We start from the raw sequence: 26,912 nt of genomic DNA, 5'->3' as shown, positions 1-26,912 counted from the left end.
CCAACAGTTCTCCACCCCGGGCAAACTGCTCAGCTACACTTATTTCAAGTTAATTGAGTTAACAAAGTGAAGAAGATGAAAGTCATCCTTATCTCACGCATTGCACAAAGAAACCCTGATAATGACAGCACCTCATTGACCACTGCCTGCCCACCTGGTGCCCTACCTAGAGAAGAGAGGTGACTAACACTGCCTGTGTCTGGGCTCTCTGAAAGCGCTGGTAGTTCATTCGGGAGGTGCTCTATGGGGAGGAGGAGGAAGAGGCAGGCAAAGAAAGCAGCTGATGAAGAGTATAGTGCGAAGCCAGGTACCTTGGGGAAAGACCGTTCCTGGGCTGTGCTGAGAAACTCGGGACATGGAGCCATGCATAGACCTCGGAATAATCCGACCCAGGGAGCAGCAGAACTGGGGTGTTTCTACAACAACAGTCACTGGCTAAGGGCTGCTCCTGAGGAGTGTGAACTCCCTGGCACATTTTGCCTGCTGTGCACACAGGCAGAGCAGCCTTCCACCATTCTAGAAAACTCCTTCGGGCACAAAGATGCAGATGCTGGCATCTTTAAGTCAGCAGGGCACACCAACATGGCAAGGTCCCTGGGATGCGGGCAGGGCACCGGCAGTACCTGCCCAACACCTAGTCCTGACCTCCCCTGGTCCTGACCTCCCCTGGCTCACTGCCATGTGGCTGGAAGGGGACCCAGGACAATGGAGGAGGGAGGGACGGGTGCCCAACCCGGGAACAGAGGAGCCGGGCTGGAGCAGCTGTTTCCCTGGGTGTGGGAGGAGAGGAAAACTTCCCTGAGATCACACACTGAAGGTGCTTGGCAGGACGCCTGGCCACAGGGAGGACTAAATTGATGTTCAAGGTTATCAGCACTCGGGGCCAACCCCGCCCCCAGCACTGTCCCAGCAATTCTTTTCTGTCATAGCCAAGACAGCCTTTGAGGAGACTCTGCAGTCTTTCTTTCTGCCGCTGGGTCTGCAGTCCCGTGTCTCTTTGTTCTCTCACCCATTGATTCACAGCTACATTTATAACTCTGATTCACTCGCTCCTTTCCTCCAAAACACGTTTATTATTCACCCTTTTGCTCACTTTGCCAATCATTTGCTTCCTCATTCACCGGCTCCTTTGCAAACTCATTCATTGCAATGCAGTATTGAGTGGCTCCTACAGGAAGTCCACAGTCTGCCAAACAGAACCAACGGGCATGCTCCTCACTGTTGGGGGTCTTTGGTGAGAGAGGCCACCTGTGCAGTTGCCATTCTGTCAGGACTTTGGTGAAAGGTGGGAATGAAACAGGGTCAGTGAGGCCACCCCAAATCTACTAGGGTCATGCTTAGGTCCAGAAAATAGTACCCCAAAGCAAGCTTCTCTCTTACCTGTGATTTCCTTGGTTTTGCCATTGGTGTGCCTAAAGCGATCTCCTTCCACACGGACACTGGGGCACAGCACGTCTGAGAAAAGCAAGAGGGGATAGAGACCTAAGAAAATGTGACCCACAGACACCCTGTGACATATGACAGCAAACGGACCCTCCCCCCACAGCACGTAAGGTGCCTTGAACAGATCCAGAAGCCACTGAAGCCGCACGTCACACATGTTTTTGTTTTCTCGTTTACTTTTAAGCATTGAATCTGCAAACACTATGCTCTGCACTGGGGGTGAAATATGCACACGGCTCTGCCCCTGTCTACAATGAACTCACAACCTTGTCCATTAGAGGGAGCCAGATGCAAAAATCAATATTATCAACCCAGTGTCGTAAGCGATAGCAAGGTGTGCCGGTTGCTGGGGGACTGAGGGCACCTAACCTGGCTAAGGAGGATGCTTTCCCGAAAAGGTTCCTCTTAAAGGACCTGTAGGACTTAGCCCGACAGACAAAAGACCAAAAGGTGCCACAGGCAGAGGGAGCCTCATGCGTGAAGGCGTGTACATGCATGTGAAAACTCCACATCAGCGGGGTGGCAATGGAATGGGAACTGCATGCCGGGGACAGACCAGAAAGATGTCTCATATGTCACCTTCTGGAGCTTCAGGCACAATTCCAGAAGAATTCAAACCCCAGGGGAAGCAAAACTTCTCAGTTACACAGAAGCGTGATCTTAAAGTCTTCAGGGATCTTCGCTTTTAAAAAGTCGGAAGGAAAATGAGCTCGTTCAGTCTCTCTAACGATCTCGGGGAGAGTACTAACTGAAGCGTAAGGAGCCGGGTCGCCTTGGCCCCACCACCGAGGAGCTCAGTGGCTTGGAGAAGTCTCTCCACCTCCAGGTCTCAGCACAGGCATCGGTGGCACAGGAGACCTCAGCACACTCACGTGTCACAGGGCTGCAGTGAGGACGGGGCAAGATGAAATCCACAGTAGCACGGGGGCTGGGGTAAGCAGGGACTGCACTCTCTTAAACTTCGCACCTGAGGCAGCTCACTTCCTCCCTGAGAGCCAGCCCTGCCTGCAAAGCACTTTAGTTATCACACATCATTATTACAATCGCACATTCTTAGGCGGTCCCAGCACCCCATCAATTCCACGTGCCCGCATGTTTCAGTGCAGGGCCGGTGTGGGCCCTCTTATCCATCAGCAGTGAGGGGAACACATGTGATCTTTCCTGACTTGGGAGGAGGTATTTTTAATGTTTATCCTAAATGGCACCAGCAGGTCTGACAAGCCCCATGGAGGGGGTTATTTTGGAAACAGCACCAAGCCGTCTGTCTAGGACTACGTACAAGACAGGCTGCAGGCACGGCGCAATATTTAGACAGCTCCACCCAGGCCAGTGGCAGCTGTGGGGTGACGATCAATTGCTTTCACGTTGGCAGCCCACCAGAAAGACAGGCTGGGGACTGTGTGTCATTTTAATGAGTTTAAAATTTAAAATGAGTTGACTCAGAAGGTTCTATCTCTCCTCGATTATGAGCAAATCTCTGGGGGCTGATGGCTGGAGCTCAGAGGAGGCTGCTACACTGAGTCACATCTCCGCAAATATCCCAAGGGGAGGACCACGAACACAGAAAAGACAGAGATTCCTTGAGAAAATGGTAGAATTTGTCCAAATTTCTTTACAAAATCATTCCCAAAACAACCCACAAATTCCCTGTAGCACCATCACAAAGCCACATATATTCAAGAAGTTCAAGGAGTGATTTATAGTTGACTTGGTTAAGTCAAGACAAATGGCTTCCAAAATGTCCCCTCCAGCCGGGCTTCCCAGGGACGTTGGGGCCCTCAGGGTTCACCTGCTTGGCAGGGAGGTAGGATGAGCATTCAAAGCCTCTCTTAGCCTATAACTATAAGCCATTTTCCAATTCCTTTTGGCCAGGATAGCTCCACATCTTGGATAATGATCTGCATTTATTTGTTTAAACTGAGATATTTACCAAGCTCCAGATACGCTGCAAGCTCTGAGCTACTTTTAGGTCTCAGAAATAGACAATAGATAAATTCACAGTCCCTGCCTTCAGGGGGCTCCTGGGATGACTGTAGGGGCAGCCTCCACACACACACACACACACACACACACACACGTCAGCACAATAAAGTGTCAGAGTGTTGTGACATCATTGTGTCTCCTTGCTCCCCAGGGCTCCTCCTCTTCAATCTTAGGGACTCTGTCAGCCTTCTGCAACCCTAGGGCCTTGTTCCCATTCATGCTAGCCTGAGTGAGGAGCCCTGCTCAGGGCCTCAGCGTCCAAGAGCTGAGGGCACCATACTGAAGTCATTGACTGGTATGTCCATCTCCCCAGGGAGTGGGAGCCTTCTGACCTGGCTGGGTCTCAGCTCACCTCCCTACGGCCACTGTCGTCCCAGCCCCGAGCCCACCACAGGCCTTCAGTTCATGTTGAGCAGAAATGACTGCCGACACCTGAGCTAAGAAGCAACCCTGGGCAGTGGACTGGGGAGCCTTCCAGGCACGGAATGTACCATGATTTTGATGAGCCAGTGAGATTCCATGGACTCCTGGGCTCCTGCCCTAGAGGCATAGCAGACACTATTAGCTGTCAACCTAATATCCGCTTCCTACTCCTTCCTTGCTAAAGAAATGCCACTTTAGTTCAGAATGGCAGAGTTTTCAGCACAAGAAGAAACTCTGCGGCCAGTTGGTCCAAGCCAATGATGGTTATTCTGCTCCTCGCCTTTCCAGAGTTGCTTGCAGCTAGGGGTGGACATGTGATCCTGATCTGACTGAGGAAAGAAGTAAAAGAAGTTTGTCATGAATGGGGGAAGGAAGGAATTTAAAAAGATTTTGGTTTTCTTGATGTAAGAATAGATAGATGGGATTGGCAATTTTACTTTCCCTTCTTCGTCCCCTGAATGTGGGACATGATATCTGTGGGACTGTGCAGGAGAATCAAGGGAACAGGGACTCCAAAACCAGCAACACTTCCACTTACTTGTCCTCATTACCAAATGGCAAAAAGGGCACGCATGTTTGCCTGTTTGGGGAGGGAAAGGGTTTGCACAAGATGGTCTCTGATGTCATCATGCTTTGTGTTGACACACAGTTCTGTCTGCAGAGCACAGCCATGCTCCATCCCCTGGCTCTCAGCCAAGAGTCATTCCAGTTGGGAAAAGAGGGTTCCTGCAATGATAGAGCACCGTTGTGTGCCAGTCATCTGGCTTTGGATTTAACCTACAATAAGCATCCTGGAAGGCAGATTTTGTTCCTATCACTCAGATGTAAACTGAAACTAAGAGAAGAAACTCAGCAGATAGGAGGAGTGTCTGCATTTGAATGAATGCCTACTTGAATCTAGCATCTAGGATGAGAGATGTTGCCCCAGACTAAGAGACCAGCAGGACTGGTAGAAGCCAGGGAAGGATGCTGGGACAGCCCTGCCAGGTACCAGACAGGGAGAAATCACTGCTCATTCATCACATCACCGTGGCAGCTGCTGCTGAATGCAGCTGACCACAGACAAGATGTACAACATCCAAGTGGGCAGGGGAAGAGGCGGAGGAGGGGAGCAATGAATCAAACGCCCAGAAGGCACATGGCCCGGTTCCTCTGCTGCTCCAAGGCCAGCCAAAGAATGGTCCACACATCTCCACTTTAGCGAAGCAGCAGACACTGCATCAGGCACAAGGTCCCTAGGGATAACATTAATAAGGATTATAATCCTAATGGCTCCCAGGGACTGAGTGCCCACATGTCTAGGTACTATGCCTGGTGTGCTATGCTGATTGTCTCTGAGTCTCATAACAGCTCTGCTGGGGGGATGTGGTTATCTCCACGACCAGCAGACACATGTAGGTGGCTTGCTGTGCACCAGACATTGTATCGAGCATGTTGAATACATTAGCACATTGAATGGAATCCTCACCACAGCTTTGCAGGGTAGGTGCTATTATTTACAGATGTAGAAAGAAATGCATAAAAAAGTTAGTCAATCGCCCAAGGCCACACAGTTAGCAAAGGCCAAGTCAGCACGATGGCTCCAGCATCCAGTCCCTGGCCACTGCACGATGCAGCCTCTCCAAGGGCTTCGTCAGCTGCCAAGGTCACTGGCCAATAGAGACTCCAGTCTGTCTCAAAAGCCTACACCAGCAGATGGCCAGCTTGCCACCTCCTGAGGAAGCCCATTCTGCCTTTGAACAGTTTATATTTGTAGAAAGATTTTTCCCACTGTGCAACTATAGGATTAATTTGCTTACACATGGGAAAGCTGAGGCTCCGAGAGGTTAAGTAATCTACCCAACATCACACAGCTAACAAGAACCAAGGGAGTCAGACTTGGACATTTGAGCACTCAACCACTATCCACACAATCTCAGCGTCGGAAAGCACCTTGGGTGTAACAAATAACAACCAGCCAATTACTGAGTGGCTACACTGTGTCAGAGTCTCACACATACTACACACATGCTTTCATTTAATCCTCTCCATGATCCTACAGGGTAGCTACAATTATCCATATTTTATAGGTGAACAAATAGCATTCCTAGTTTTGGGGGGTTTTTTTAGGGGATTGTAATTGACCACATCTCAGGGCAAGGAAGTGGATTGTGGGAGAGGATGAAAAGGAGATGACCCAGGGTCCAGACACTGGGCTCTTATGCACGGGTCCACCTCCACCACCTGTTCTGGAACTTCCTGGAGATTCCTGGCTCACAGTTTTCCTCTAGGTCAAAGTATATGATCTCCAGCTGCTTCCCAAGTAGCCCCAGATCCCCTGGTTTGCCCATCTGCATCTCCCAGCTCCTTTGGGCTGGAGAGAGGGTGTGGTCAGGTGCCAAGTATTTCGTGGGAATGTTTATGTAGGTGTTTAGAGGAAGTCTGGTAAAACATTTGGTAGAGAAAATATTGCTAGCAAGAAAACCTCCCCCTGGACCCGCTAACAACTGCAAACACTGGTTCCTGACACCAGGGTCATCTCCCTCCTTCACCTCTTTGCCCAGCATAGTGGGAGGGGTGAAGAGCAGAGCTCTAGCTCAGCTGGGCCCTTCCCGCAGTCAGCTGGGGACCCTTGGTTGGGAACTAGCGAGTCAGAAGACATAGTGACAAGGGAGGCCCTGCCAGTGCCATCTCCTCTCCCAGCCAAGCAGGAGCTGCACGTTGTCCTGAGGAGAAGCTGCAACAGGCCAGGCCAGCAGGGGAACCCTGGCCCCTGGGGCTGACAGGAGGAAGCGCTGGAGTCAGACCAACCTCACCTCTGCCACGCCAGTTGCCCCTTCTGTGTCTGTTTCCAAACCCAAAGACAGGGGTGAGAGCTGGTGTTTTTCCCCCACCCACAGTTGTCCTAAAGATCAGGTGGGATTGTGGATGGGAAGTTCTTGGCATGATGTCTGCCACCCAATAAGTGCCCATGCATTCGTTCATTCAGCCAACACGTTTGCCAAGTACCTGGCATGTATGACCCAGTGTGCGGAACAAGTACAAACACATGAACACACGGGCCAGGTGGCTCCTTTCCTTGTGGTGCCCACGCACAGGTGGAGGAGGCAGAGAGCAACACGGAGCTACACAGAGGCCAACACAGAGAAGCAACTGGCCATCCCATGGGACCCACGCTATGGGGCGTCGGGAGTGGGGGGCACTGGATGGGCCCTGGGCTGGGAAGGCCTCTGAGGTGAGTGACATCCGAGCTGAGAGTGAAAAAGGGGGATTGGCCGCTGTGGGAAGGGCAGTGCCAAGCCCTGAGGCGGGAGGAGAGAGAGGAGAGAGACTGGAGGACGCCAGGCTGTGGAGAGCCTCGTGGCCCAGGGCCCAGTTTGGAGTTCAGAGCGATGAGGAGACCCCGCTGCCCAGGTGAGTGAGGGTGGACGTGACCGAGGCCAGAGAGCAGCAGGGGCTGGCCGAGGCAGTTACTGTCCGAGGAGGGCTGTGAGCGGCCACCCCTCAGCCCTGATTTCTAACCTCCCAGTCCCAGGGGTCCCTCCACCTCATTTCCCTCCTGGGGAATGGCCTGTGGACCGAGCACCAGCAGGTATCACCAGAGACTGTGAGGACCTTTCTCTAGGACAGTGCGGGAGGCGATGGGAGCACAGGGGAACCCAAGGGGCAGCAGAGCCCTAGGCAGCCCGTTGGTTCCAGCAGACCTGCCGGAACCAAACCTCCTTTCACTCCACGTTTAATGAAGGCCTCCTAGGCACCTGGCCCTCAACCGGACCGGACATAAAATAATGGGCAGAATGACAGCCCTCTGTCCTCAGGGAACCGCCGTCCAGTGGAAAAGAGGGACATTGATCGAGTGAGGCCCTGAGGTGTCCCAGACACGTGTGATGCCGGCAGGGGACATGCTGAGGCAGGGGGGATGAGAGGGTGGGGTTGCAGGTGACCGGAGGGGCGGGGTGTCACTGGGCTGTGAGGGGGAGTGGAGGGTGCAGGCAGGAAGGGAGAGAGTGACCCTCGGGAGGTCTGGACCAGGGCCTGGTAGGGGGAGCAGAGACACACAGTGGGGGACAGTCAGTATCGGGAGGAGCAGCGGTGAGACGAGGTGGGGTTCAGAGCCAGGTGGGGCTGACAGGCCGTGGCAAGATGTGTCACTCTGCTGCTGGGGGCTGGCTGTGCCAGGGCAGGGGGGAGACAGAGACCAGAGGGCACCACTGTAGGGGTCCAGGGGGAGGGGACAACGGTGGTGGTGGTGCTGGGTTGGGGAGAGACTAGGCAGCCTTTGGTGGCAGATCAGACGTGGAGTGTCTGGGACAGAGAACACTTTATCCTGCACAACCGGAAGACAGGAGCCAGTTCTAGACGTTTTACATTTGAGATGTCAGATAGATATTCAGCAAGCACCCAGAGCTACCTGCCTGGCCTTCAGATTTCAAGACACGGGTCCTGGCTGGGGATTTCAGTGTGTAAGTTATTGGCACATGGATGGTGTTTAAAGCACCAGAAGTGGGTGAGATGGTTCAGAGATAGAGAGAGAGGACAGAGAAGAGGTCTGCAAACTCGGCCCCAGGGCCTCCACCTATGAATAGGTGACCAAACAAGGAGGACACCGCAGTTGTGCAGACTTCAGCTGTACCTGACACCCGCAGTTCCCTAGAGCACAGCGAGACGTGGCCTCATCGCTGCATTTGTGTGCGAGCATTTCCAGCGGGCTCCTCTGTGTCTCTGTGTGTGTGCGTGTCTGCAGTGTTCACTGTGTGCCTGCCCCTGTGTGCATATGTGTGAAGTGCACGTGAATGTATTTGGGCATTTCTACAGTGGGGGACTTGGTCTTGGAAGACAGTAACAGAAAGAGAAAGAGAGGGAGAGAGGGGAGGTTTTGTGTGGGTGGCATGTGGGATGCACTCCCAGCATGGCCCAGTGGGTCCCTCCCTGCCAGGGCTTTCTAGGGCACGCTGCCAATGGCACATTCTCGACAGGGCAGAGGGCCTGGCCTGGCAGGCATGCGAGCCCAGGCCCACAGGCCCAGTGCTGGGAGGCGAGGCCAGGCCTGGGGGGCCTGCTCCCCTGTCCAAGGCTAAGCCCGGGGCAGCCGGCTGTGGGTCTGCCTGCATGTGGCCATCCCCTCTCCCCCACCCCACGCCTGGCCCCCTTTCTTTGATAAGAGATCTGAGACAGCCTCTCTGTCCGCTGGATCTCTGTCTGCCTCCTGCATGGTCTCCACACCCTTTCCCTCCTTCTCACCCAGGCTACCCCTTACTTCTGCCCACGCCTGTCCCCACCTTTCTCCACTGACCCAGTGCTCACCTCTGTCTTGCTACCTCCTCTCCCAGAGGCACCTGGCCAAGATTCACTGCAGTGCCCAAACCCAGAGCTCCCCACAGCTCTGGCCCCCTGGGGTTAGCTCACGTAAGAAGTTTCCAAGGACAGGCATGAGGGCCGGGCAGTGCCAAGCAGGACTGCAGTGTGGCCCTCCTGCTCTCTCTGGGGCCCCTGACATGCCCACACCATCCCCGGCCCTAACCAGACACGGCCTCCCCCGACGTCCACTGCTGCCTGCCATCTGTGCAGCGGGCTCCTGCAGTCTCCCCATTTTACAGAGGAGACACCCGAGGCTCAGAGAGGGGAGCAGCAGATCTGGGGCACAGAGAAGCTCTGCCATCCCATCCTGAAGGTCTGGCAGGTGCAGGTGAACGGGGAGGAAAGGCTGGCAGTGAGTGAGCTGTGAGGGTCAAGAGAGGAGGGCACTTCTTTCTGGAATTAACATTCTGACACACAGAATCAGACTTCAGGATCAGGAGAAAGTCTGAGCGACCCTGTAGTCCAGTCCTCTTGTTTCACAGACAAGGAATCTGATGTCAATAAAGAGGAACTGCCTTGCAGGGAGGCCCCCCTGAGGCAGGCCAGCCCGGCGCCTGCCGCAGGTGCTGACCCCTACCCCCCTCACCAACTCCTTCCCAGAAAGCCAAGCCCAGGGACGCCACCAGCTGCAGGACACAGACTCACGAGCTTCTCCAGGTACGGTGGGAAACTGTCCTGGGAAGACAGCACATGGCTTCTGGTGCTGTAACACCGAAACGTTCCCACAAAGCTTTGCCTCTGTCTTTGATGAGACCTTTGATCCAAGTTCACAGCCTTGGGTAATAATGTCAACAGTTCAGTGTGAATAGACATCTCTTTAGGCTTTTTCCTCTCTGTCTCTGTTCCGTTTGCTTCGGTGTGACTCTCCTTGGGCCACCATATCCTTCCATGTCACTTTAAGGAGTCCAAGGATTCTGAATTCCAACCTGCCTCCCAGGCTGTTATGAGGGTATATTTGTCAAGTTAGGAGGACAGAACATATTTGCTAGGATGTTTTTTAAACTTGATCTGTGAGTTACAAATAGCAATGCACGTAGCATGCAGCCCCACTATGTTCTCTTGTCCCAGGCTACTCGCGGTTAGGGCAGAGGAGAGTGTGGAGCGAGTCTGCCCCAGCTCTCCCAGCCCAGATGCGTAGACGCGGTGGACAGAGCTGCCCAGCTCCACACTCAGCCTCACATCCCACCAGCTCAGCCCTTCTCAGCCTGGGAGTGTCTCACTCTCAATCCAATCTGAGCACGAGGCAAGAAGACGTCTTTGTGTGCCCTGGATTTGGGGGACTGAGACAGAAGATGTCTGCAGCAGAAAACACACACACTAGCAGGTGCTGAGGGTGCCATAACTTGCCCCTTAGGAGGCCCTGAGCACCCTCCTGCCAGACTCCCTCAAGGCAGCGCCAACAAGCACCTCTAATCACCTTCCACCCCCTTGGCCATTCATGTCCACGTCTGTTGTTAGACTGATGTAAATAAGAACCTTTTATAAATAAACGAGCAGACCTCCTGTCTATGTGTCTGAAACCACATCAAGCAAAAATGACTGGTCAGATTTCCAGAAAATCGGAGTAGGTATTACACTCAAAATGCACATGCAGATTTTTAGTAAAGTTATTTTTTTCTGGGCAAATGCAAGGAGACTGTTCCAGGGTGAGGGGCAGAGGGAAGGAGTCTTCATTGTCTTGAATATGCCTTTCTAGGTTTGGTAGTGTCTGTGTGTGTGTGTGTGTGTGTGCATGCTCATGTATGTGTTTTCTCTGAATACATGTAAATGAGAGGACATCTACAGGGTGTGTATGTGAGCACATGTGTCTGTGTGAGAGTGTGTTTGTATGTCGGTGAGTGTGCCCATATGACTATGTGTGTGTTTGTGCGTGTGTTTGTGTGTGGGTAAATTCAAAGAAACCAGAGTCAGTGTAAACAAAAGGACAAGGCAAGACACATATTTCACATCAAAACAAGTCACCTAAAATATAAAGTTTTGACACTTGTTTTCCCTCAGTCTTCCAGTAAGTATGAGGTTGTATCAGAAACATCGCAATTAATCAACTACATTTTCTGGAAAGTCCCGAGACATTGTGTAACCCTGTGTCCCCACTCACTCTCTCACAAGTGTAAGACAAGTTCAGCTAGGACAGGGTTAGCTGCAGGACATCAGAGATGCTCAGAAATGCACAATTTCTCCATGAATTTAATTATATAGATGTATATTTCTAAAGAGACATAGGTATATATAGATCGTCTGTGTCTACATATATATACTTTTTGCAACTATCAATTTAGTTGTGGCCACTATAGCTTATCCCTTTATCAACTAAAAACTAAAACCACCATGTGACATGCACAGTCAGACCTCCAGGACCTGGGAAGCTTGGGCATGACACGAGGCCCCCATGAAACATATCCAAAGGCACCTCAGGAGTGGCAGCAACTCCAGTTTCTCAGTCATCACATCAGAATACATAATCAGGAGCCAGTAAACTTCTGCAAAGGGCCAGAGAGTGAAGACGTTAGCCTTTGGGCCATGTGCTCTGTGTTCCAACTACTCAACTTGCCACTCCAGTGTGAAAGCAGCACTGTAGACAATATGTAAATTCCAATAAAACTTGATTTACAAAAATTGGTGCCTGGCTGGATCTGGCCAGTGAGCTGTCATTTGTGGTCCAACACATTAGATCACAGAAGTTCTTCCTTCCAGAACAGACCAGTTCCCTGTAGAGAACTCAAGACAGATGAACTTCTAGACTCTGCTTGACTCCCTTCCTGGGATAAGAAGCTCAGATCCAACCGTGTTATTGTCAACTCCCCACATTGATTTTTAGCATGTTTTTTTTATATAGACTTATCATGAAAATATTAAGTATGATAACGATCTTAGCAATAATAACAGTAAGAACCACGATCTGTTATTCACCAGCTTGGTAACTATCACGTCAATTTTACAGATCAGCAAACCAAGGCTCAGAGAGGCAAAGCCCCTGGCCGAGGCCCTGCAGCTGGCAGTGGCAGAGGTGGGGTCCACTCCAGCCCCTCTGATGTCAGCCTGGTGGTCTTAGCGATGCTGCCTGATAACAAGAGTTAATGTGCGAGGGGCACTAGCCAAAAAGGGAGCATGTATGCACGTGTCCCCTCTGTTCTTGAAAGTAAGTAGTATTAGCATCGTCTTCTTTTTATAGGGAAAATTAAAGTTCAGAAAAGTAACTTGCCAAAATAAACAGAGAAGCCTGGATTTAGCCCAAACTTTTAGACCTGAGTCCACCTGCTGAACCCAATGCTATAAAGACACAGCCTCTGTGGGACAGAAGACAGGATTCCAGCCCCTGCCTTCCCTGAGGTCTCATCCTGGGAGCCTCTCATGGCATCTCAGTGTGGGCAATGTCACCTCCAAGGGTGCAAAAACCAGTTTAGAGGGGCCAGAGGGAGATTATTGTTAGACATTACAATGATCTGTGGCCCTCCATAGTGCAACCCTACCCGACAGCATACACAGGTGCATATAGTGTATGTGTGACATTGCAATTCCAGTTGGGGGGGGCAATTAAAAAAATGTTTACACAGGCTCCTTTGGGCAGCGATAATAATAATAATAATAAAGTTCAGAAACACTGCCCTTAAGTAAAAGGTACTTAGTCACTTTTCTTGTGTGATATATACATGACACACACACATTCATACATACATGAATAAATTGTGTGTGTGTGTGTGTAAATGTACACAATAAGAGCATGTGCTCAGGGCCATCATCATACCAAGGGCCTTCCTGGCACAGCTCGCTAGATCCTCACAGACTCTGCAAGGTGCGCTTAGTGATTCACAGCTACTTTGACAGTGCAAACCTCCTCTAGGAAGCCACCTGCAGAAGCAGCTTCACAGGTTCATGAATAGCTCAGTATGAGAAAGTCCCATGTTGTATTGTCATAATAAACCACAGCCTGGAAGCAAAATAAAGGCTCATCAAGTTGGGAGTGATGGGAGAGATGATGGCCCCTGGTCCCCCCAGCCAAACGAGACACACATGTCTGTTATAGAGAATGAGCTAGAGCTGCACACCTTGGTCTGAAATGAGCCAACAGCACAAGCATTCGTGCTGCACAAGCTCCTTTTGGCTATAATACATGGGTCGTATAGTTTTAGGCAGAGACAGGATTCAGACAGGGACAGTAACCAAATGGCTTCAAGGGTCATCTCCAGGGTTGGGTCTCACTGAGCAGAGTTGGGAGACTATTTTTCTTCCTTGAGGTATACAAATTAAAAATAAATGATGGGTGGGTTTTAGTTTTCCATCATTTTCAGTAATTTTCACCTAAAATTTCATAGCACAGAATTAGAATTAAGTAATTCAATTACTATTTCTATTGGGTGATAATAAGTTTGCCTAAGAGGAACTCCCAGTGACCTTGAAGGGAAAGGGGCCCGGACTGAACTCCTTCTTGCAGCTGACGTGGTCCCGAGTGCCAAGCCACAGGCATCGACGTGGCGGCTCCAAACCCACAGCTGCTGCTGCTGCCGGTTCCTCCCTGGCCTTTGGGTCCATCCAGAGGGAACGGCTGGGAGGGTCACTGTGTGGTCACATACATGTTCCCAAATGTGTGCGTCTGTGCATGTGTGGTGTGTCTGTGTGTCGTGTGTGTGGTGCCTGTGTGTATGTGGGGGGTGTACATGTGTGCGTGATGTACATGCATGTGGTGTGTGAGAAATGTGTGTGGAGTGTGTGTGTGAGGGATTGTGTATGGAGGATAATATGTGGGGTATGTGTGTATGTGGAGGGTGTACAGGTGTGTGATGTGTGGTGAATGTGTGTGCTGTGCGGTGTGTGTGTACGTGGGGAGTATGGTGTGCATGGTGTGTGTGGTGTGCATGGTGCGTGTGCATGAGGGGGTGTGTGCATCCTGAGTTTACCGTGGAGCCTCTAGCCAGGCAGAGGGACTTGGAGAGTGCAGCAGGAGTGTGGTCAAGAAGGCATGGTCCCTGGGGACAATGCCATCAGCAGGGCTGTGCCCTCTTCAATGACTCTACAAGACTTTCTTCAGAGGGAGAGGGTGCCTAAGAATTTCCCAGGCCAGACGTGCCACCCAGAGCTGCCAGCAGCAGTCTACAAGCCTTCCCCTGGGGCCTTGTGGGCTGTCTTCAAAGGGGAAGATGATTGCAGGGGACCTGAGGTGGACTCTGCCTCTGGCTGGCCTGGGACCTCCCTCCTGGCTGTGAGAACCAAACCAGGGAGAGGAAAGCCAACAGCTGAGCCTCAAGTCCTACCTCCTACAACTGGGGACAGCTCGCCCCTGCTGAGCCCTGGAGCTGTTGGCCTCCCTCCCCTACCCCACCCTGGCCTCAGGCCCTTTGCCTTCTCTGTTCCCCGCCTGGAACGCTTGCCCATACATCGTGGCTTGCAGGGTTGTTCCTGACATTCCAAGCTGGAGAATCTTTCTCTCCTCAGGCAGGCCTTCCACTCATCTCCTACCTGAGTTCCTGGTCCCACGGCCTGGCTGATCTTCAAATACCCACCACAGTAGGAAATTAGCTCGCCCATTGCTCTACTTGGTTGATTGTCAACCTCCTTTCCTTTCTGGAAAGTGTCACTTTAAAAGTAGTATCATGTATGTCCTGTAACCCTCATGCCTCAGAACAATGCTTGGGATATACTAGGGCTCAATAAATATGCACTGAAAAAATAACCCAGTAACATATATAAAGAATGTGTAAAAACATCCCCTGTTGTGAGATGTTATCTATAAATGTTTATTTGGTCCATACCCAATTTCATAAACAAGTTGTATGATTTACTTTTTTCTTTTCATTACAAAAAGAAAAAGTATAAAACTGATTTTTAAGTGATCTTATAATTGGTCTATTTGAAAAGTGTAGTGTCCAGTAGTCAAAACTCTCATTAGAACAAGAATGTAGCTAACTATGAACACATCAATGAGAGAGAGAGAGAGAGAGAGAGAGAGAGGAAGGCCGTGTGCCAGGCCAGGAGAGATAAAAACACCATGAGGGCTGGGCGAGGCTCCTTCTCTGCCCTAATCCAGATCAACATCCCAGCCCAAACATCCAAGAGCTAAAAGACAGGATCCAGCAAAGAGCTGCCTTCCTGTGGAGACAGGGGAGAGCGGACCACCATAGAGTGTCCCCAAAATAGAAGTAGGTGGAGGCCTTCTCAGCTGCGGCCGGCTGGCATTCCACAGACTCACTTAACAGTGGCCCGATAAGCTAAATAAAGGTTGTTCTGTGGCCAGCTCAGAGCCAGGGGTGGAGAAAGCTCTTAATTACAGCTGATGCTGTGGGGTGGAGCCCTGTCTGCAGCCTCCGCCCCATGCTGCAGGAAGCCGAGGCTGAGACTGAGTCCCCCAGGGACCTCTGTCAGGCTGTGGAGATGCAGGAGCTGACACCCTGGCATGGAGGCACTTCCCCAGATGTGCCCAAATCCAAGGGGACACTGAGCCATCGGTGCCAGGAAAGACTTTAGGGGAGGCCACTGTGGAGGTCACAGAGAGCAGGACACCAGAAGTGCATCTCTAATAACATCACCAGGTGTCCTTGTTGCTGCCCTTGTTACTACCCTCATATGTCTGCAGATATCCTTTCTCATTTATAAAATGAGGATAATGATTTCTCTGGGATCCTGGATGGGGAATTTAGCCCCTCCATACCTCAGTACTATTAGTCACAAAATAGGAAGAACCAGAAAACGCACTTAGAGGGGCTACATGGTGAGACTTCAACAAAATGATGGATTTGAAGATGCCTCCTAAATATCATAACTTCCCAGTAAGAACTTGGAACCTAGGGTCAAAAGCAGCAGGAGGAACTCCTGCTCTGCTCCTTGCCAGCTGGGCCATCTCTGGGGAGCAGCTCAAGTTCTCTAATCCTCTAACTGTGGTCACCTCAATGACGAACCAGAAGCATCACCGTGCAAGCTCCAACACAGGAGTGCCACACACATTAACCCTGGCATGTGTAAGCACAGAGTAAGTCGTAAATGTGCGAGATGAAGATAAACCACTAGCACTAAGCTATCCTATCCATAGTCCTGACTTAGGTGGGCAGAATGTGCAGCTGCGGTTCTAACAAAACTCTAGGCAGACTGTGGAATGGAGGCACCCTGAGGTCCTGAGAAGCAGAAGGATGGGTGAGGCCTGCGGGTGGCCCAGGAGCATCTTGACAAAGGAGGGCTTCTCTGCAATGGCCACAGCAGGGGAAATTCAGCCCAACCCCAGACCTCTTCCCGTTTCATGCCACACCCTTCCCTGCTCATCTGGTCTCTCCCAGCTGGGCTTCCAGACCAGATCAGCTTCTGCTCACAGACCTCAGCACCAGATGCTGCCCCTCACTCCCTATGCCTTGGCTCTGGATCCAGCTTTGCCTCTGAAGGTAGCACCTGGGAGCCTGCTGCCCTCAGAGCTATCCTTCCTCCCTCCTGTGGCCAAGCTAGATGGAAGGTGCATGGGTTTTGGAAGCAGCCAGAGCTCAGTTTATCATGGCCAACTCAGCATCACAGGAGGAGAGGAATAAGGAGAGGCAGGAAGGGGAGCGTGAGAAGTGGTAATGACTATTATTATCGATTAAGCACATCCTGTTTTAGGTACACTGCATATATTAATTGTAGCTTTGCTATATGTGTCCAGGGATAGAAATGATATTTATTCACATGTGAGAAAGCTAAGATTCACAGAAATCAGGTAATGTGCTAAAAATCATACAGATAATAATAAGTCTAAGGGCTAAGAATTGGAGATTCAACATGCATTGTTCTTACACCACCAACCTCCAACCTCACCCCACCCGGCTGCCAGACACACCTGCAGCTGTCATTTCACCTCTAGGGAAGCAACAGCCAAAAGAAAATGGGAGCCACATAGGTAATGTTAAATTTTCATTAAAAAAAAAAAAAAAAAAAAAAACACAAGAGAAACTGATTTTACTAATATATTGTATTTAACCCTATTTTTTCCAAAATATGATCATTTCAATGAGTGATAAATATAAAACTATTTATGACATGTTTCATTTTCTTTTTCCAGATTTTCTATAAAATTTCCTATTACACTTCCTATAAAATCCAGTGTGTGCATTACACTTGTGGCACTTCTCACTTTGGACCAGCCCTGTTTCAAGTGCTCAATAGCCATACATGTTGGACAGCATAGGCCAGAGCATCTGCGTCCTGCGTGTAAAGTGTCAGTGTCCAAACCGCCTCACAGGGCTGGATGAGGATGGAGTGAGATTATGTAATCCCAAGTGCTGTCAATGTGGTGCCCAGCAAACAGCAAACTCCCTCAATTCTATTCATCTCGAGTAGAGTCAGGTCAGGGTCTTTCTCCTCCCCATCTGTCTCAACATAGGAGGTAGGGGATTTTTTTTTTTTTTTTTTTTTTTTTTTTTTTAAGAGATGGAGTCTGGCTATGTTGCCCAGGCTGCTCTAGAACTCCTAGCCTCAAGTGATGCTCCCACCTCAACCTCCCAACCAAGTAGCTGGGACTACAGGTGTGCACTGCCATATCCCACTAGAGATGATATTTTTGGCATGACTCAGCCTATCCCAGCCAATATGCCTTTTCTGGACCTGTAGCAACCTTCCAAATCTGACCATTTGTCTCTGCTCATCAGAATATGGACACTTTAAGTATTTCAGTTATTGTAGGCTATGATTTCAGATTTGCTCAATGTTCTTACTCTTTGCAGCTGTGGGGGTGAAAGAAGTCACTGCCAAGTATTTCTCCCATCTAAGTACTAACCAGGCCCGACCCTGCTTAGCTTCGGAGATTAGACGAGATCGGGCGTGTTCAGGGTGGTATGGCTATAGACTGCCAAGTACTTCTAACATGCACATCACAACAGAAGCACAGGATTGTCAGGCACTGCCCTTGATTTCCATTAAACACTATGTAGGAGCTCATCCTATGTACTAGTCCCTCTTCTAGGCACTGAGGGCCACAGGGAATAGACTCGTGAAGCTATATCCTTGTGTGTAAAGACAGACACGAAGAACATAAACTTTTATATATATATAAAATTACACACTCAGTTGTGTAATTGTCTGCCACATTCCTGCAGCACTAAGTAGACAAGAGTTTCTTAAGGACAAAGAGAATGTCAGAACCATCGCTGCATCCTGGGCACCTGGCCTGCGCCCCAGCGCAGAAAAATCACTCAGTGTGTATTTGTCAAATGAATGAATGAATGGATTGATCAAATTGAATGGATGTTTGATACAATGCATGGTCGTTGAATGAATGAGTGAACTAGATTGAATCTAATGACTGCTATATTAACATACAGTTGTTGAATGAATGAATAACAGAATAAATGGGTTGGACCAAACTGAATGATTACTACATCAAAAAAGTCTGATAGCGTTAGCCCGTGATTTTCCAGGTCGCCAGTCTGAAGCCCCTACTCAGAGAAGCTCCTACTCAGGCGAGGCCCCCACAGGAATCTTCTGTGTGCCAAGAGATTTCTGGTGTTGATTTAATCCTGCTAGCTGCTTTCCAATGTTACTGTTAGCTCTTTTGTTTTGCTTTGTTTCTAATTGAAGCCCTTGTGAGGGGATTTCGTTGCATTTGTCACCAGAATAGACCAGGCCCTCTTCCTCTCACAGCTGTATTTACAAAACGGATTCCCTTCAGATGACTGAATGCTAACTCTTACTTCTATTTTGGGCATTTGAAGAAGCCTGGCTGTAGAGAATCCATTTTGTTCTTGATGTTATCATGATGGATGTGTGCTGATGTGGGCTGGCCTGTATCGGTTTCCCTTTCTCTTGGTAATACCCAGTTCCCCTCCACGTACCAAACCCCTTTCCTCGAGGGAGCTGAGGTGGTAACTAACTCCACTTCTCCGTTAGACGAGGTTGCTGTTCAACTATTCAACTATTTCTACTCCTAGGCTAGTGATTGGTCTAGGAACAGTCACATGACCTACCCTAGTCCAATCAGAGCGAAGGTCTGGCTGCTCTGCTGATCCTCCTTAACAGCCTAAGCACCACCCCCAGGAAGCCCTCCCTCATTCTCAGCATCACCAGCCACCACAAGCACACAAGGACCCGGCTCATGACACTCTGCCGGTACCTTTATTCCAGTTAACCTGCACAGCATCACATTCCTTTTATGCATCCTACCTTCTAGACTATGAGCACACTGAGGGCAGGTGCTATGTCTTCTCTTTTTCTATAACCCCAGAAATCAGCACAAGGCCACACAAAAAGTAGATCCCCAATAAGTATCTGTTGAATAAACAAGTGGAGATTGAAAGAGTCGACACAGAGAAAAGAGCCCTATTGTGGTACAGAAGCCTAGAGCCACCCTGGTTCCTGGAATGGCTTAGCCGTCTTCTCGCTGGGCTGCAAGCCAGGCCCATCCCCAGGACCAGGCCCCTGCCTGCCTGCCGAGTCACTCGCAGCTGCCCCTACCCCACCAGCCCTCCCACCACCACACCAAGCCCCTGAGGTCTTCCCTGCCCCTGGCCAAGCTGTCACCCAGCCAAGGGCTGTTCAGTCCCCCGCAGTGATGAGCAAGACAAGAGGCTGAGACTCTGCTCCCAGCCCCCACCTCCCTCAAAGCACAGCCCCTGCTGGTCCTGGAGGGGAAAGTTACTGGGTAATCCCTTTGTCACCCAAGACCGACAAATGGCATTTCAATGCAATGGGCAGACGCAGAAGCTAGAGAAAGGATGGAGATGAGAAACCCACTCCATGCTTCCTGTCCTGGAGAGAGGGCTGTCCTCAGAATGACCCACTAGGAGCCTGGAGGTCAGGCTTCCAGGTCAGAGCCCTGAAGGCCATGGGCTCTCTGCCTCCCCTCCCCCATCCCCAGGCACAATCAACAGATTCCAGGCAAATAAGTTAGAGACCGCAGGTTATCTCAGAGGGCACTGGGTCACAGCACGTGGCCTCTGGGACAAAAAGCCTCTGACCATCTCTAAATGACTGCCTCTAGCTGCCAGGTACAGTTCACAGAGCCGTAAGTGCCTGTTTTCTTACATGATCTCTCATCGCAACCCCTTGGGAGACACTACTATGTGCCAGACTCTTGCAGGAGAGCTTTGCATGCACTGCGCTAACTTCAACAGCTCTGGCCTGTAAGCAGAGGATGCTCCCATCTGAGACACAGATGAGATTCTGAGACGTGTAGTCACCAAGTATTTCACAGGTGGGGTGGGAGTTTAGAAGCCAGTTCTCTGTAATCCCAAAGTCTTTTCCACATCTGCCCCCTTCCTCTGCCCCAGGAAGGTAGAAGACAGCCATGTCCTTTGATGACAGGCACGTGCCGCGAGTGGGCGTGCTACTAGGTTCACTGTGCAGCGCAACCCAGAAAGGGCGGGCTCGTGGCCTCTGCACCTGTCACCTGCTGGGCCTCCCCGAGGGGCTGCATTGCCCCGTGCGCCCCGGACCCCTGCCCTCGGATGGCACTCACTTTCACACAGGCGGCGTCTCAGCTTGCCGCGGATCTTGTCGATGGCGTTGAAGTCGGACACGTGGAAGACGTGGGCGGACTTGGGCTCCGAGGCGATCTCATCCAGCTCCTCCTTCAGCGCCTCGCCCACGCCCACGGCGAAGAGGCGGATGCCGGCGCGGTGGGCGGCCGCCGCCGCGTCCAGCACCAGGTCCTGGCTGCGGCCGTCGGTCAGGAGGATGGCCACCTGCTTGAAGGCGCGGTCCCCGGGGCGGCCGCCAGCCCGCGCGGAGAAGCTGCGCCCGGTGATGTAGCGCAGTGCGTCGCCCGTGTTGGTGTTGCCCCCGTGGTACATGATGCGCCGCGCGGCCGCCTTGACCTCCTCGCGGGAGCCAAAGTGGCCCAGCTCGAAGGCCGTGGTGGGCCGGTCGCTGTAGCGCACAACCCCCACGCGGGTGCGATCGGGGCCCACCTCGAAGGTGTCCACCAGGTTGGCCACCCACTGCCGCACCTTCTCAAAGTCGTCCTTGCCCACGCTGGAGGAGGTGTCCAAGAGGAAGACCAGATCGTAGTGGACGGTTTTGCAACCTGCAGGGGTGACAAAAAGGGTGGGTAGGGCACATGGGCATGGAAAGGGCATTGTCCTTAGGCCTAAAGCCGTGGTCACAGGGTCCTGCCCTGCCTCTCATTGCCTGGGGACCTTGGGCTGCCTGAACTGTCTGAGCCTCAGTAACACGGTTATGCATCAATCTCTTTACTTTCATTTTGATTAAAAAGTCACTTCATTTTTTTTTCATTATTTTTAAATAGAGTACAAATAATGCATGCTCATTTCAGGAAAGGCAATCAAAAGATGTTTTCAGTGCTCCCATTCCCATCTACTCAGAGATAAACACTGTTAAACCATGGGGTATACACTTGATTATTTTCTGTTTCCATACAGTTATTGATGGAAATGGGACTGTACCAGACACGGTGATTATATGTTGTTTTCCCTGCATCTAGTGATATGCTAGATGAACACGACTGACTTAGCCAGTGCCCACTTGTTGAATATTTAAACAGCTCACAGTATTTTACCATGAAAAATCATATGAAATATATCCCATTCAATGTATTTTAATATAAATTCATAGATGTTCTATATGCTTTATGAATATATATAATTGTATAATATAAATTTTATATGAACTATTAATATATGATGCTTTTGATTAAACCAAATAAGGCACCATATAGTTAATTTCTCATCTTCACAGCAATCGTGTGCAAGGAGCCACTCATCCATTTTACAACTAGATAATATGAAGAAAAGTGTTTTCCCAACTCCAAAGTGCTGTGCAAATATACAAGGAAACCATCGAGAAGCTCTAGTCTTGACACTTCCAGAATACCAACAGTAGCAGCTTCCTAGGCCCCTGGGAACACCTGGCACAAATATTTGGCTAACATAAATAAAATATAACAAAACAAAACACAAAAAGCCCCACTTTGTTAAAATATCAGATCAGAAAGGGTGAACGGGACTGGCGGTGGCCAGGGTGCATGAGAGTTTGAAGAGAATGCATTTGTCTACTCAACCAGTGGTGGTGGGATTTGTCACACTCTTTCTCAGGGGCTTCAGAGTCTTATCTCGGAGGGAATCTTTTTATCCACCAATTTCAAACTTAGTGATTTACCCCAAGTAATCAATCAGATAAATGGGGGGGGGGAGATATATAGGAAAGTTCACAGTAGCATGACCAAGAAAATCCTAGAGACAACCCACATGGAATTAAAGGAAAGATCACTATGTATTCACAGAGCACAACTTAGGCAGCCTTGAACTTGATTGCTGTAAATATGTATCCATATTTATCAACATGGATACATTTTCCAATATAGTGTTGCATAGGAAAAGCTGTTTATAAAACATTACGTATAACATGATAAAATTTCTGGAAAGGAAACCTGTGCTCTTGTGCATCTGTGTGTGTAATTGTGTATGCATGAGAGAAACCACAAGGGAAATACTGTTTACCTCTGGCAAGCAGAGCTATGAGTGGGTTTTATTATTCTGTTTTCTGTTTTTATCTGTGCAAGCAATAAATTAAGTTTAAAAAAAGAAAAAGAAAAACACTAAAGCTGTATGTATTCACACACACACACACACACACACACAAACATTTCCCTATCTGGCCTGAGCCAATTCCACTCTTGAATATTCCACACCTACCTTTCCCTCTAGTTTTTGAAATCCAAGTTACACTCTGCATGTTAGGCCCTGAGTGACATCCCAGCCTTAGCAGGACTGATTCCCTAACAGGATTAGAGCTTTTGGAGTGTGTTTGCCCAGATGTGTGGACTCAGAGATAATTCCTGGGGAGTTTTTCTCCTTGACACAAAAGGTCATTCTTTTGTCCTTGGGACAATAATGTCCCAGCCTGTTCAGGATAATTGCCACTGAGGGCCAGACAGGCCCCAGCCTGTGGGCTGTAATCCTAAAGCAAATTTGTTTTAAGGCTACAGAAGCTTCGTTTGTTCAGGAGGCCTCACCAAGAGGCCCTTTTGAGCACTGCGAACATTTTCTCCCAGAGGCCAGGGAACAGACTGGATTCGAGTGTGACATGGAGAGAACAGACCTGCACCAGGGCCCGATGACTGCTTCCCTCCGCTGCCATTTTCCACTCTGTGAAATGAGGGCATGGAAGACACGGCCCTAGGGCCTGTCCACTTGTGAATTTGGTAATCCTGTACATCAACGGTGTGTTTGGGGTTGGCTCGATGGACACAGAAATCCCATGTTCCTTGCATGTAAACAATTATTCCAGCCAGCCGGGCTTTGAGAGACTCAGGCAAAGAAAAACACATGAGAGAACTTTGTAAAATCAATAAATAAATAGTGTTAATTTTTTTGAGGACTAGGGAAAAAAGTTTTAGCCCATCATATCTTGTGTTCTGCCAGCCTCACCTGCCGTGGGCTTTGGGCCTCTCTTTACCTCAGTTCCTCATCTGTAAAATGGGAACATCATTTTACACTCTAGATCTAGTGAAGGGTACTCTCCCTGCCGCCCTGTGGGCAGCCCACAAGTGTCCTGTCTATCTATGTACTGAGGTCCCCAGTGTGCAAGCTCTGTGCTAGGTGTTGGCCACACAGACTGGCTTATGTTCCGGACTCCTCCTTCACGTCTCAGCCCTGACTGGTGCCTTCCCCCACAGCAGGGACCCACAGATGGGAGAGTAAAGCCATTCTGTGACGTCTCAACCCTACCTTGCCCTGGCCTCCCCATCTCCAGGAAACTTTCCCAGCTCCTTGCTCTACTGCGCAGGCGTGTTTTTCTCACTGTCCTGGACACCTTTTCTGGCTGAACTATAGTGTGTCTATTTCTCCCTGGAATGTGTCTCAAAGCCTTCACAGAGCAGGACAAGACAACCAGGTCCTGACCCCTGCCCTCTCCCCAGGCCCAAACCCTGCACAGAGAACACATTGCATGACTGATCAGGATGTGTGTTAAGGCAGGTCGTTCTCTCTCTCTCTCTCTCTCTCTTTCTGTCTGTCTCTCTCTCTCTCACACACACACACACATACACACGCTCACATCCACAATGACACTATCACACAAACTCTCTCACTCTCCCTCACACACTCTCTCTCACACTCTCACTCACACAGGCCCTTGCTGGACGGCTGGCTATCACACACACAACTGTCGGACTCCTGACACACACCCTCTCTCACACGGTCAGTTGTGAGCTCACCCACAGGCATACATCCACACCCCACACTCGCACACGCAGGGACAGGCACACTGACTGCTCAGCCCCCAGAGTGGCACAGCCTGCGATGGCCCCACCTGCCCGCTGGGCCTGGCAGCCGCCGTCCCCAGCCCACAGCAGCAGCATCCAGAGCAGGCAGGCCACAGTGTTCCCTCGGAGGCTGGCCATGGCTCTCTTCTTCCTGGGGACAAGCATTTCCAGGCCAGGAAGAAACGCCGTTGGGGTCTACTGGAGCATCGCCTGTGTGGAGAAAGACACGTCTCTTGTGAGAGGTTCTCAAGCTGAAAGGCCATAAGAAGCAACCTCTGGGCCCCTCCTGGGAGGAATTCCCCATGCTCAGGCCCCAACCTTCCTTCCTTCCTCAGACTCGGCTGTTCACACAGCCAACAGGGTGACCTTCTAAAGAGCAAGCCCAATGTCACCTCCCCTCCGTTTGTTCACCCATCTACCCCTCGGTGCTCCCTGCTGGCAGTGTGTGTATCGAGGACCTGCCAGGCCCTGGGGTTGCACGTGGGGTTGCAGACAGGACTAGGAGAGGGGCTTGGGGCTTGAGGATGCCGCAGCCCCATCCCGCTTGAAGCCCTTCCATAATGCCGTCCTCATCCCCTACTGAATTTGGCACACAGGCCTGCCATGACCTGCCCAGTCCTGTCCAGCCCGACCTCTCACCTCTCCCGACTGCCCCACCAGCCTGCACTTCCTAGCAGTTTCCCACTGATGCCAGATCTGCAACACGTCCTTGCCTCATGGAAGCTTTTCCCTGTGCCTGAAGTCTCCACACCCACCCTGAGTGCCCCTTGCAGTGCTCAGCTCAGATGTCCCCTTGCAGATAGTCTTTCCTGGACACCTTGTCCCCTGCTGCCCTGTTGGCTGAGGGGCCGCCCCTCTGCTGTCTCCACAGGAAGCCTGAGCGCCCCTTCTGTTAGCGGTGGGCTGCTACTTTCATAGTCCATTCGCCTACTGTCTGCCCCGGGAACTGCGTGATCCAAGCTGACTTCACTCAGGGACCTAAAGCAAGGTCAGTAACTAGCTATGAGAGAAGGGAAAGAATGAAGAATTGAATTGGCCAAAGGATTCCTGAACCTCAGTGTTTGCAGCGGTCGGGACGTTATCTCAAAGACAATCAGGCAAGCAATCATCATAAGGGTTATTCTGATTCAAATAATAAGAGAATACTTGTTTTAGAGTTTAATAAACAGAAAAAAATATTAAGCAGGTGGCAAGGCAGTAAGTTGAAAGCAAGCTTATTTGTTCTCTGTTTTCAAATTGCCAACCTGATGCAGGCATTTACAATGATCAACAGGAAGACTACAGAGGACCATGGAACTGCATCCCATGGATGGGCATGTCCACTGCAGCAGAACCACATGCCACCACAGTGCCCAGGAGGGGACTCGCAAACTTAAAAATCACAGAGGAGGAAGAGTGAGCTCATGGGTGAAAGTCTGTGTATGTATTTGTGTGTCTCTCTTGTTATGACATTTTTCTTAAGTATGTTGACATTTCAGCTTTTCATCAACGGCAATCTAAAAGAACTTAAAATGTTCCAGTGACTCAGAAGAGAACCTCCACAAACCTGGATATCAACAGGGCTGCGCTCGATGACAAACACATGTGAGCCAGTGTGTCTGTCTTCCCCCACCACATGCACCCAGGTGCATGCACGCACATACACACACACACACACACACATACACACACACAAGGGAAGCAAGCTGAAGGCACGTGCACGTTTGCAATCAGCTACCTGAGCCTCCTCCCCTGCAGGGACCCTGCCCACCCACTCCCCCTCATGCCACACCCACCCTCCCATCACTGGAATTTCTTGTGGCTCTCAGGACACACTCTGCCGCCTGTGCTCTGTGCAGGTTGCAGCCCTGTCCTGGCATATCCTTCCCCAGCTTGGCCTCAGGGAGGTAGAGCCCATCTAGTTTCAATCAGTTCTTACAACTCTCTGTGGGGTAGCTGTGGTCATTCCCGTTCTACAGAGTATAACTGATCTCAGCCAGAGGTAACTTGCCCAAGGTCACACTCCAGCAGAGGTGGAGCAGGGATCGGACACCCTGTAAGCAGCCAACACAGTGCTCCAAGGGAAGTCAGACCCCTGCTCTACATTGAGTCTAGACATCCTTGACCCACCTGCGACCCCTCAGCCACTGGAGAGCCATACCTGGAGAGACGCCCCCGTCTCCCAGTGAGCCAGGCCTTCATGCCCCAACATTCCTCCTACCCTCTGTATTTACCAAATGCCAACATATAACACAGCTTTTAATACAGCACCTTTTAGATGCATTTTACCAAAGATTTATGACCCTGTCTGCGTTTAATATCAAATGACTCACAAATTCCGTCCATGACCTTTATCTGCTCATGGCCCATTCAGGTTGTCTCTGTCCTCCAGACTCTGCCAGCAGAATCCCACCATGTCTCCCGCACCTCCGGGACTCTGCAGGCCTGGGGGCTTACGTCTGGATGCTTCTCACATCCTGTCTCTCCTCTGACCCTTCCCCACCTCCCTGATGAATGAGCAGATGACTGGACCAGCCACATTTCTCCCTTGAGGTTGAAACATTTATTTGTTCCCACG

General features: G+C 50.5%; 1 protein-coding gene across 1 annotated transcript in view; it reads right to left on the bottom strand.

Annotated features, from left to right (window-relative positions):
- The window catches only part of COL22A1 (collagen type XXII alpha 1 chain), a 236,758-nt gene extending 212,265 nt beyond the window's left edge, over window positions 1–24,493 (bottom strand). Inside the window, exons 1-3 of the mRNA XM_069465956.1 lie at window positions 24,403–24,493; window positions 20,591–21,157; window positions 1,381–1,455 (exon numbers count right to left, since the gene is read on the bottom strand). Coding sequence (XP_069322057.1) covers window positions 1,381–1,455; window positions 20,591–21,157; window positions 24,403–24,493 — 733 coding nt within the window. The remainder of the gene's footprint in view (window positions 1–1,380; window positions 1,456–20,590; window positions 21,158–24,402) is intronic.
- Window positions 24,494–26,912: the final 2,419 nt, after the last annotated feature.

Source organism: Eulemur rufifrons, chromosome 3 (assembly GCF_041146395.1).
Source record: "Eulemur rufifrons isolate Redbay chromosome 3, OSU_ERuf_1, whole genome shotgun sequence".
Lineage (NCBI taxonomy): Eukaryota > Metazoa > Chordata > Mammalia > Primates > Lemuridae > Eulemur > Eulemur rufifrons.
This window is presented reverse-complemented; position numbering and strand designations above follow the sequence as displayed.